At 43.0% G+C, this 12,500-nt stretch overlaps 1 protein-coding gene across 4 annotated transcripts in view; it reads left to right on the top strand.

The window, feature by feature from the left end:
- The window catches only part of hth (Meis homeobox homothorax), a 380,579-nt gene that overhangs the window by 232,970 nt on the left and 135,109 nt on the right, over positions 1-12,500 (top strand). For all 4 annotated transcript variants that reach the window (XM_085662034.1, XM_085662033.1, XM_085662032.1 and 1 more), the window contains one exon: positions 9,020-9,168. In XM_085662034.1, coding sequence (XP_085518160.1) covers positions 9,020-9,168 — 149 coding nt within the window. The remainder of the gene's footprint in view (positions 1-9,019; positions 9,169-12,500) is intronic.

Below are 12,500 nucleotides of genomic sequence, written 5' to 3'. Positions count from 1 at the left end.
TGTCCTCGTCGAGTAAAGCATTCTTTCTCTCTCTCTCCCTCTTTCTTTCTCTCTCTCTCTCCCTCTTTCTTTCTTTCTCTCTCTCTCTCTCTCTCTCTCTCTCTCTCTCTCGCACATATACACACTTTTTCCTTTTACCTTTTGGAACGACGCGAGGACAACTCGCGTGTACTCACGGAAGCGGTAATAAAATCGGTCGTTCGACGTTCCTTCGTTACGAGCGCGTCGTAAGCCGTGAAAATAAAAGCGCTAATGGAAAGGCGTCGACGTTTGGAAGATAGAAACCCTCTTCTTCGGTGCTCTCTCTCTCTCTCTTTTCTTTTCGTTCGTTCGTTTCTTAGCTAAGTCGAGGACGAGGATAGCTCTCTCTTTCTCTCTTTCTCTTTCTCTCTCAAGAGAGAGACATGTGACGAGCACGTGTCCCAAAACTCACTAGAACATATCGGCTTTTGGCTCCAGAAGTTAGCGAGCCGCGTCCGGAGATCTCTTCGGTTTCTCGAACCGTAAGTTCTCTTTCTCTCTCTCTCTCTCTCTCTCTCTCTCTCTCTCTCTCTCTCTGTCTACTACTATTACTTGTCGATCTTTTTGTCACCGTGTGCGGCGTCGCGACGCGTTTAAACGTCTCGTCGCGTCTCGCGATCCGTTCGTAACGCCCTCGTTTATTTGCCGTGGCGTTACGGCCACGCGTACACGCGTCCCCTTATAATAATCAACTATGTATATGAATAGTAGTTATGCCTATAATCTAAAAATATTTTTCCCCCGTTATATCTAACCGTTTAACGTCGTAAACGATTTAGAACAGATTTCGCGGCTATTCCAGGATAAAGTTATATGATACGCGAAAAAGGGTCGAGGAGGGAGAAGATGGACGAAGAAGGGAATCGTGGCAAAGTGATGGGCAGAGACGAGGGAGTTGGAGGAGTGATCGCAGTAAGGTGGATTTTGGTGGGCCAAGAGATGAGAGTATCGAGGAGGTCATCTAGCTTTGGTGTCGCTTTATTAATTCGCTTCGTAGACCCAATTAAGACGGAGTCTCACGTCCTGCCGGTAATTATCATAGTAACGGCGTCGTTCCTAGCAGCAGCACATCACCGAACCCGCAGCACTCATGGCTCCTTGCTCCTGTGGCATTAATTAGTACAATCTCCGTACGTGCTTCGTTGCCAACGTTGCCCTGGAGATATCGCGCGTCTCTCTCTCTCTCTCTCTCTCTCTTACACACGCACACATGGAAAATAGCTAGCGCAAATCACGAGCAAAAGCGAGTATCTCACCTACGACGACTAAGAAGAAAGAAACAAGAGAGAGAGAGAGAGAGAGAGAGAGAGAGAGAAAGAGAGATGAAGCAGACGCGGATTCGTATCATAGAAGTCGAATGGACCGGCACACTGTAAGATCGAGTCGCGCCTCTGCTCGTTAATTTGCATATTGCGATAAACTCGGGTTAACGTAGAAAGAAACGAGCCGTTTCTACGTAGCTAAACTCTCTTTGGACGAGCTCCGTGTACTTCCCGTACCTATATCTACCTACTTCGAATTAAGATCGTGACTTGCGTTCGATCGATCGATCGATCGAACGAACGAACGAACGAACGAACGAACGAACGTACGTTCCAGTTTATGTTTTCGCTGTATGCATCCTATCTCGTAATTCTACCAAATAATTCTACCAAATTGATACGATATAGGTAATGGTAAAAGATAATCGAATATCAGCGATTAAATCCTTGAACGGGGAAAATAAAAAAAAAAAAATATATACATATATATATATGTATTATAATTTAACTATATAATAGGTGTATATATATTCACGTAGACGATAAGAAAGTTATGCGAGAACAGATTCACGGTCCCATTTTGGTTGTTCTTTTCGTTTTTCTTTTTTCTTCTTCTTCTTTTATAGAGAGAGAGAGAGAGAGAAAGAGAGAGAGAGAGAGAGAGAGAGAGAGAAAGAAAGAATTTGATCGTCCTATCTTCGATCAGAGTTCATAAGCAAACGAATCGGCGATCTGTCACGTAGACGTTTCGGAATCCGTGGATCCTCGCGGAACTGGTAGCCGAACGTTCGATGAATCTCAATGCGATCTCTTTCTTTGGTCTCCTTCTCTAATGCTTGCGATATACGTGGTATACGCGTAATTGATATATCCATATAGGTAGTCGTACAACAGAGAAAGCGTGCGACAGGGAAAGAAAGAGAAAGAGAAAGAGAGAGAGAGAGAGAGAGAGAGAGAGAGAGAGAGAGAGAAAGAGAGAGAGAGAAGCACCTATGATCTCCTCGAGGCTACTCGGCTTGTCCTCGTCGTCGCCATCGCTGCTACTGTCCCGCGGCGGCGGATCGATCTGTATTCATAGGTCGTACGGCATAAAATACACTCGGCATGTCCATGAATCAGATAACTGTCACGGCTGCTTCGCCGATGTCTCAATCAAGAGATCGTTCCTTCTTCTTCTCTCTTACCCTCTCATCTTCCTCATCCTCATCCACCACCTTTACTCCACTACCACCTTCTCCTTCGTATTCGTCTTCGTCTTCGACTTCGTCTTCTTTTTCTTTTCATCTTAAACCCTTCTACCTTCTACCTTTTCTCCACCTTCTATGTCTTTCCACGAGACTTTATTTATCGCCATAATCCTGCTATACGATAGCTCGATGAGGAGTGAGCTTCGTCGATTGGACATGCCGTTCTAAATTCTCCTTTTTTTCTTATTTCTCTCTCTCTCTCTCTCTCTCTCTCTCTTTCTCTTTCTTTCTCTTTCTCTCTCTATCATTCACTCACGTATGCGTAGGTACACTTTACTTTCGCGCCGATAGCAACACGAATTTATATATCAAATGGGGAACGTAAGAAAATGCGGAACGAATGACTTTATTCGCACCACTTCGCCCACGCGAAGAATTCAACCGGGGAAAGGGGGGCAGGGGGAGGACGGTAGAGGATAGGGAGAATGTGTACGTCTTTGAACGTACCATAAACGACCACGATAATTTTCATTTTTTCTTACCTCCGTTTTATTTCGTTTTATTTCAACTATATGCGCTTTTTAATAAGTGCGGACAATCGTCGGTCAGTTCTTCTCGTTCGACGAAATCAAATCCAAGATGGTATTTAAAATATAACGCCAAGAGTAGTTGGGTAAGATAGTAAGAGGGATACAGGATTAACAACCAAAGTGTAACTAACACATCTAAGTAGCAAACACCGAAAGGTAAACGGTACTCTGCACGCGTCGTACTAAATTATACCCCGTCGCCCGGCTCATTTGTAAGACAAACTCCTACAAAGTACGTCTCTCTCTCTCTCTCTCTCTCTCTCTCTCTCTCTCTCTCTCTTTCTCTATCTCTATCTCTTTCTCTTTCTCTTTCTCTTTCTAACTATCTCTCCTCTCCGTCGTACTTTATTCTCTTGGTTGCGAGTTCTTCATCTCGCCTCATCTCGCCCACAATCGGCGATTAATCTTCCGGTTAAGCAGATTCCCGGATTAAGCGGCGCAGATGCGTCGAGATGGTCTCTTCCTGCTATATAACAGTAAGACTCTCGAGAAATCGAGCGAGACGATATCGTGCGACACGAAGAACGAGCTGAACGTAGTAAAGCGTAAGGAGGATGTTCGGGTAGAGAGGGAGATGAGGTCGAAGAAGTAGGTGGAGGAGGGTGCAGCGTCGTCGTTCTTGCATTTCATCGCCAAAAATAGTTTCGGGAATCGTCGAAGAGAGAAAGAGAGAGAGAGAGAGAGAGAGAGAGAAAGAGAGAGAGGGAGAGAGAGGGAGAGGCTGTATCCTCTCGAAGGGAGAGTCAGGCCAGAATGCGTGTTTTGGTGCAACGACCTCGAGATTCCAAGATCGAGAGAAAACATTCGGTGTGATCCAAAGTGATCCTACCGTTGAATTTTTAATCGGAATAATTTTCCGTGATAACAGAGAGTGTCCGATTAGATCATTAAAAAGTTTTAGAAATGAATGAATTTTGTCAAATGTTAGATATAAATCAAACAAATTTGAAAGCATTTGAAAAATGATAGGCCATAGACATAGAATATATGTATATATATATATATATATATATATATATATATATATATATATTATATTCATTGACGAAAGGGCATATTAAGTTTCTACCAATTATATATCCTTTAGGGATGCATAGTACTATAGATACTTAACAAACAGAGAACCTGCGGTGAACCAGGGGCTATAGAGTTCGATATCGTAAGATCCCGTGACCGTGAAAAGCGATACTCGAGGAGGAGGAGGAGGAGGAGGTAGAGGATAACGCAGGATATCCCCCTTCTCCTTATGCGCTTGACGTTGGGGTAACCGAGAGTTAGCAAATAAATGTTTCTCTCTTTCTCTTTCTCTCTCTCTCTCTCTCTCTCTCTCTCTCTTTCTTTTTCTCTTTCTCTCCCTATCTCTATCTCTGGCTCTAATTTTCTCTTCTTCGAGAAGACGAGAGGAACGAAGCGTGGCTCGCAAAATGCCGAAGAAGTGGAACGATGAGACGGAGAAGTATGGAGGTGAAAAAGGAGAGAAAGAGGAGGAGAGAGTCGGTCCTCGGTTCGACGGAGGATGGAATAAGGAGGAGTTTATTTTCGGCGGCCATATGCGCGTGTTATTTCGACGTTGCACGCTGGTCACCCTAAATAGAGCCAGAAGCCTCGCCTTCGAGGAAGACATTTTCGCTTGACGCGCTCGCGCGCGATCATCGGCGTGCCTCGATTTATCGCGTGCCATCCTCTTCTCTCTCTCTCTCTCTCTCTTTCTCTCTCTCTCTCTCTCTCTCTCTCTCTCTCTCTCTCTCTCTCTTGGGGTCGACGATCGAACGAGGATACCCCAGAATTTCCAACGAAATATCTATCGATTCTCTTCAAGATACATACCATCTATCTTCATTTCCATTTCGTGATTTCTCAAATTTCGATTTTAACGCGTCGTAAATCTCTCTGGAAAGATTTAGAAACGTCCTTAGGTTAAGGACATGCTCTCGTCCCTTTCGTCGTAGGTCTTGTTGCTTTCACTCTTTATTTTTCTCTTTCTCTCTCTCTCTCTCTCTCTCTCTCTCTCTCTCTCTCTCTCATTCTCTTTCTTTCTCTGTATCTCTCGTTTTTCGGAATGACGAGAGCACGATGGGTCGAGGCGTTCTGGAAATAGGCTCGGCTTATTCTCGATCCCGCTAAGCTAAGTATAGCCGAGACATTTCGAAGAAAGAAACGAAAGAAGCGTCATGAAATTTTCGTGGACGCCCTTAAGGTCCTATAGTTCACGTTTCGTCTCATCGAATGATAATGATATTAAATATACGATTAATATAGACGTATCAATGATTTTTGAAAGAGGGGGGAACGAACAAGAGAACTGTTAACTCTCTCCCCGCCGTACTTTACTCACATTTCACGGACTCGGCGTAAACGTATAATTGGCCGCACTTAAATCTCTATAAAGCGACAGTAAAAATGCTGCGTGCGGCGCATAAATCAAGCCGAGGACGATATGGCTTCGCTCGAGCTACCACCACTCGTTTTCTCTCTCTCTCTGTCTCTCTCTATCTCTCTCTCTCTCTCTATCTATCTTTCTCTTTCTCTCTATCTCTCTCTTTCTTTCTCTCTCTTGACGCGCCCTTCCAACTCGATGCGCATCCTCGTAAACGGTGCCTCGCGCTTACTGCACGCGCCAACGAGCATTCACCGGATCGCAGAACGATGACGAGCTCCACACCTTACGACAATTTTTTTCAAATATTCCCAAGAGATAGAACACGAGGCGTGTCTTTCCCTTCTCGCTCGACATAGAACGTAGGTGGTTAAGGACAAGTGTAGAAAAGAGTTGATCGACTTTAAGAATATGTACGTACGTATGAACGAATAGAGATACGTGTGGGACGTTGATCGGTTTCCTACGAGATACGACATACGTTTTAGCAACGACAATGTGTGGCTATATATATATATATATATATATATATATATGTACATGTGTATGAATGTATGTAAGCTCGCGCGCACGAAATAACAACGTGCCTGGATTACGCGTTCTCTTAACAGCTCCTTCTCCGAATAAAAAATAAACTTTGTCTTCGTCGAGCAATATAAATTCCCCCTCATCCTCACCCCGCCCGCCCGCCCGCCTTCTCCCTCTCCTATACACACCACATACAACACCCGCATCTTTTCGTTCCTCTATACGTTGTTCGAAAAATAATGTTTTCTTGCAAATATTTTATCGAATCGTACGAATTATTCGAGTACAAAAGTATCCATGTACCCGTCAACTTTTCTTCGTACTTCTCTGTCAACCTTTTTATTCCGTTTTTCTTTTCTTTCTTTCTTTCTTTCTTTCTTTTTTTGTTTTCGTGGGGAAAAAAAGAATAATGAAAAAATAATTCCATCCCCTACCCTCCTTTCCCCCATCCCTCCCTCCCTCCCTCTCTTCGCTTCTACCAACCCGTTTTCAACCCGTGATACTGTATTATTTCGGGTCGTGTCCGTTTGTAGCCACTCGCGAGGCCGGTGACAGTTTTGAAATCGGGCATTACAGCGATGACAATCGTCGAATAAATGAGATAAACCCTCTTTACCGGTACGTCTATGCTCGTATACGGTGCCGCACGATACGGTCTGTACGCTACATTAACCCGATTCGTCGAGTAAATTAACTGCAATCAGAGGGACGCTCCCACTAACCATTCCGTTATTCCGCTGGCCAGTCGCATCGCTCGTTCCAAGCACTCACTCTCTCTCTCTCTCTCTCTCTTTCTCTTATTCTCTCTTTCTCTCTCTTTCTCTCTCTCTCTCTCTCTCTCTCTCTCTCACTAGTTACATCGCAGAACGTTCTATCCATTTTCTACGGGACTATTCGCCATTACGGAGCCACCGTCGAAGGACCGGAGACGACGATGTAGCCGCGTTTTTGTCTCTCGTGGTAAGATCATCTCTCTCTCTCTTTCTCTCTCTCTCTCTTTCTCTCTCTCTCTCTTTCTCTTTCTCTCTCTTGAGACTTTGCTTCTTGTCCGACGAATGAAAACAAGCGACGCGAAGGAGATGGGTAAAGAAGAAGACGTCGCCGGGAGGTCCTGGATGGTGTGCTCCTTGAGATCGACCGAGACGATAGTAATTGTTTTCTCGACGTTGTTGCTGTTGTTGCTCTTGTATGGGATAAATTGCTTAGCTACATACGTTCGGCTGGCATTGAGAATTTTCTACGAAAATTACGTACCTTCATTTCGACGATGCGATAGTAAATAATTAACAACAAAAAAAAAAAAAAAGGAAAAAAGAGAAAAGAAAACAACGCTCATTTATATGGATCGTATACGGAAATATACGATATAGGAATAACATTAGTACAGTCTTGCGTTACGGTACGTAGAAAATGGAGATTTGAAAATCGATTGAAATTTTCTCATTTTCTCTCGTACCTCCCTCCCTCCCTCCCTTCCCCCCTCCCCGCCCTTCCCATAGGAAAGTAGCAAAGTAAAAATAGAGGAAAACGGACGCGTCGTATTCCGGGAGCGATTTCCATCGATCTCCCGTCGTTCCGGTCCGTCCGTTCCTACGACGGACAAATTTTTCGTCCCTCCAGCTTCCCTCGGTTCGTACGTCGAATTCAAAGTTAATCTCGGGCAGGAGAGCGATCTTTTGAAAGGCTGTTCGGCTGGTGGTGTTGGTGGTGCCAGTGCCGGTGATGGTGATGGTGATGGTGGTAGTGGTGGTGGTCACGGTGCGGTGATGCCGCCATCGATAGAGAGAAAGAGAGGGAGAAAGTAGAGGACACGGAGGCACCCCCGGGCGACCTGTCATTCTGAACCCCCTGAGAGAAGCGTGCTAACCCTGATCTCTCTGTTACGATAGAACCTTCAGAGCCTTGGGCATTACGATAAAGCTCGGTCATTTATAATCCGTCGGCGTAAGTAGCGCGACGCGTTTTCCTTCTTCACCGATTGAGAACATGAGAGAGAAAGAGAGAGAGAAAGAGAGAGAGAGAGAGAGAGAGAGAGAGAAAGAGAGAAAGAGAATCGTGAAATTTTTTTTCTCTCAAAAATCTCGTAGAAAAAATAGAACGTCCCGTTCACCTTTATTTCTACGATGATTATGATTTTTAAATACCAATTTCTTGTTATTATTGGATGCACGATAGAAAGAAGAAATCAGCGAGAGGAGACTTGTCAGTGTTCGTAAAGCGTGACCGTAAGCCGTCTTAATGTCCTTCATTACCGTCTCGCCTCCACCAAGTCCCCAGTGACCGAGAGTCACGTGCAATTAAAAAGCTAAGATTGATAAATGACGGGGAATTAATGCGTTATGGGGGATACAGAGGGATATGGAAGGGTCGTCGTTGTCATAGTAGTAGTAGTATTAGTATTAGTAGTAGTAGTATTATTAGTAGTAGTAGTAGTGAATAGTCGTTGTTGTCGTTGTTGGAAGGAGCTGGAGCCTGAGTAAAAGGGGGAAACCGGGATATTGCGGGTGGCTTAATGGTGTTTGTATGCATGGGAACTGGCGTTCGGAGTGGAGGCAAAGCTAGTTATCGCCCACCGGGTTACCCACCGCCAATCCCTCCCTCCTCCCAACCTTCGAAAATCGCGACGCGGCTTAAAATCATTCTCGTATCTTTAAATTTAAGTCGTTAAATCGATCGGCGTTTGGATTACGTTTGTTTTTACTTTTTTTGTTTTGTTTTTTTTTTTATCCTTCCTTTTCTTTTCTTTCTTGTAATCTTCGATCTTCTGTATATGTATATACAGAAACAGAGAGAGAGAGATAGAGAGCGAGAGAGAGAAAGAGATCTTTGTTTATTTATCAAACTATTTGGATTAGGTACATTACTACAAGCAAGAGCAAGGTTTATAATATCTAAACGAAGGACGGTCGAACTAACAGAAAGCGTCGAAACGTCGAGGTGATCGGACGAAGATGATGTTATTAGCGATTCCTTAACGTTCTATTCTTCCTTTTCGTTATACGATCATTAAATAAAAAGTGCGTATTAAAAATTATTCTTCTTTTCTTGTTACAGGTGACGCGAGCAACGCGAGTATCGGTAGTGGCGAGGGCACGGGCGAGGAAGACGACGATTCCTCGGGTAAGAAGAATCAGAAGAAGAGAGGAATCTTTCCGAAAGTCGCGACTAACATTCTCAGGGCGTGGCTGTTTCAACACCTCACGGTGAGTCTCTCCTTTGGTCGCTTAAAGTTTGTCTTTCATTCTGCGAACACCCGACTACGACTACGACTACGATGACAACGACGACGACGTTCTTCGTTCGCAATATGTCAACGTCCGACGATAATACCAACCTCTCACTTTCTCTCTCTCTCTCTCTCTCTCTCTCTCTCTTTCTATTTCTATTTCTCTGTCTCTTTCTTACTTTTCGTCGTCTTCATTAGCACCATAACGTTTTCTCTTTTCTTTCGTGACTAACGTCATCATCGTCGTTGTCGTCGTCGTCGTTGTCGTCGTCGTCGTTGTCGTCATCGTCGTTGTCGTTATCGTCGCCACAAACAAGCCGTTTGCGAATTAATAAACCCAAAGACGTTTATATATATTAGAGCATTTTTTTTTTTTTTTTAATAAAACGAGAGAACGAATCGAAAAGAAGGAAAGAAGGAAGGAAGGAAACTTAAGTGGAAAGAAACGAGCTTGAGCAAAGAGTAATCTCCTAATGCCCGGATAAGGAACGTCGATTCTAGCTAGGGTCGTTCCATCGTCTAATGATTTACGGGTAATCCGAGCTGCAAAAAGCGTACTACGATTAAGGGGAGAAAGAAAGAATAAGGGAGAGAGAGAGAGAGAGAGATAAATAAATAGATAGATAGAGATAGAGATAGAGGTAGAGGTAGAGGTAGAGAAAGAAAGAGAAAGAGAGAAAGAGAGAGAGAGAGAGAGAGAGAGAGAAAGAAACAAGGGAAAATGAGACACAATTGCGTGAATGCTTTCCCGAGACTACGACACCTTCTTTTTTTCGGCATAGTACTCCGTCTATCTCTGTCTATCTCTCAACCATTCTATCTACCGCCTATCCGGACACCCCATAGATTTTGGGTATGATCAAGTTACCTTGCGAGAGCGGTAATCATATTGCAGCTCGGTTAATGCCATTACCGCACGAGGGTAGGAGGTGTAGGGGTGGCTTGGCAGACACCCTCGAAAGCACCCTATATATGCAGCACCTTTCCTCTCTCTCTCTCTCTCTCTCTCTCTCATTCTCATACACACACATACATATATACATACATACACATGCTCGTTCACCCTCCAAGCAGAGACTCCTGCGACCCCCGCAACGCACAACCTGTATTGGATATGACGGCGTGGATAGTGGGTTCACGGTTTAATGCATATACGCTGTTTGCACGATGACGATATCGCCCTCGTGAAAAGACGAGCAGACCGCTACTGGTGGCTGCGCGCAGTTGCGATCGCTGCTTCTCAGTTAATCGCGTCGCCGAGAGCTTTCGCGTTGTTAACGGCTTCCAATGGCAGGATGGTCCCAAGTTAAAAGGATTTTAGTGTAAGCCATGGTGCATCGGGACTCGATGTATGTATTTACGCGTTCGAAAGTGTCCCTAGACGTGTGACTTTCTCTCTCTTATTCAACTTGATACGATAATCTTTCGTATGTTTTTGGTATTTCGAATTGTTCTATTTTACTGTTTTACGATTGGTCCAATGATGGAGTAGTTGAGGGGCATCGATTTTATGATTAAAACGTTTGGCAAACCACTCCGAGTCAAGACTCCGGCGGCGGCTTCGTTTTTCATCGTTGCTCGATTCACTCTAGCGCCGCATTCATCTAGTTGTTATTACGAACGATTAAGCGAATCAAGAATTTATTTTCAGTCATTGCCGGAATAATACCAATTCTTTTTCCTTTTCTTTTCTTTCTTTTTTTCTTTTTTTCTTTTTTTTTTTCCCCTTTCCTTTTTTTTCTCGTTTCGTTTCTACTACCTCCTCTTTCCCTCACTTTTTTTTTCTTTTCTTTTCTTTTTCGTTCGCCTTTTGTTTTCCTTGTCGAAAGCTTGAAAACTTTTGTACGACTTATGCACGCATCTTTTTGCTCGTTTAATAGATATTTCACGATAGTACTAGATAAAACTGCACGCGATCGAGAGAAGAACTATAGCCGAGAAATTTCAAACGTTTCACGATTGAAAGTGAAACGTTAGTTATTCTTAAAAGTTTTATCAATGCGAAACGTTAACGAAAGTAGATTATATTGGTACACGTGTATTAAAGAGAAAACAAGGAAGTTGTTACTTGATAAACGTAGAAGACGAAAGAGAAGAAGAAGAAGAAGATGAAGAAGAAGAAGAAGAAGAAGAAGAAGATGAAGAAGGGGAAGAAAAAATAATGACTGATAATTTGAATAATGAGCTACAGTGCATCTATACTTGGATATGTAAAAAAATATAGATATAAACGTTCCGCGTATTCGTTCGAGCATGAACACTGGCGGTTCTTGATTAACTTTCTATGCTCTTTCAAAGAATTACATTTGCTTTCTACCATGATCGAAATCATCGAAGCGATAATTATTAGGTTCGAAAAGTGAATTTGTATCGTGACAGTAACAAGCAACGTTTCCTCATCGTTTTAATCCTACGTAGTTACTGTATATATCTAGTATATATATATGTATTTTACATACATATATATATATATACATACATATATATATATATATATATATATATATATATATATATATATGTATGACTCTAACTTTGTCGCATTCGTACTCGTGACCATCTTTTATAGGCTCCACCTCCGAGTTCGCTTGTCATTTTGAAAGCTATCCGATGAGCGCCCTCCGCTATACGTCGGGGTCCGACGAGAAGCAACGTAGCAAGCAACTCCGCGACGACTCTCCCTAAGTTTAATTAGACGGAAGAAGAGCATATATCATGGTCGACTCGGTGTCTCGAGATTCTCCTTGCTAGATTCTGGCCTTTCCAGAATCGTATGTACCGGCTTTAGGATCGTTTCTTGTATCTATCTATATCTACATCTATATATACATATATTTTTACGATGATGATAAACTATTTAGGATAACGATATACGAATGATTATATTTCATAATTGAGAAACATTGATTATCGTATTAAATTGTCAAATGCACTTTTGGATTACGTTTATTCATTTGCCAAGAATAATAATTTATCGGTAATTACTAAATAATTATATGTTAACTATAGTTAAGCGAAATCATCGAAGTTAAATTTACGATGGGAAATATCGTGGCTCTCAAACTCTAAAGAAAATACATCAAGACCGTGCACGTTGCGTTTCTGTTGTACCAGTCCGAGCCGTCGCAAGAGAAAACTGCACATTCATTTCTGAGCAATAACAATTACCCGCGGGGTGCAGGAGGCCGCGAGCAATAAACCAAAGCCCCGAGGGGGTTGCGAGCCGTTGCTGGAAAGAATAAAGATTGAAGATGGAGTCGACATATATAATCCATTTTAATTTACTCGGGAGATATATCCGTCTAGCTT

Source organism: Vespa mandarinia, chromosome 16 (assembly GCF_050613455.1).
Source record: "Vespa mandarinia isolate Hongniang chromosome 16, ASM5061345v1, whole genome shotgun sequence".
In the NCBI taxonomy this organism is placed as follows: domain Eukaryota; kingdom Metazoa; phylum Arthropoda; class Insecta; order Hymenoptera; family Vespidae; genus Vespa; species Vespa mandarinia.
The sequence above is the reverse complement of the archived record's forward strand: the minus strand, read 5'-3'. Positions and strand labels throughout refer to the sequence as shown.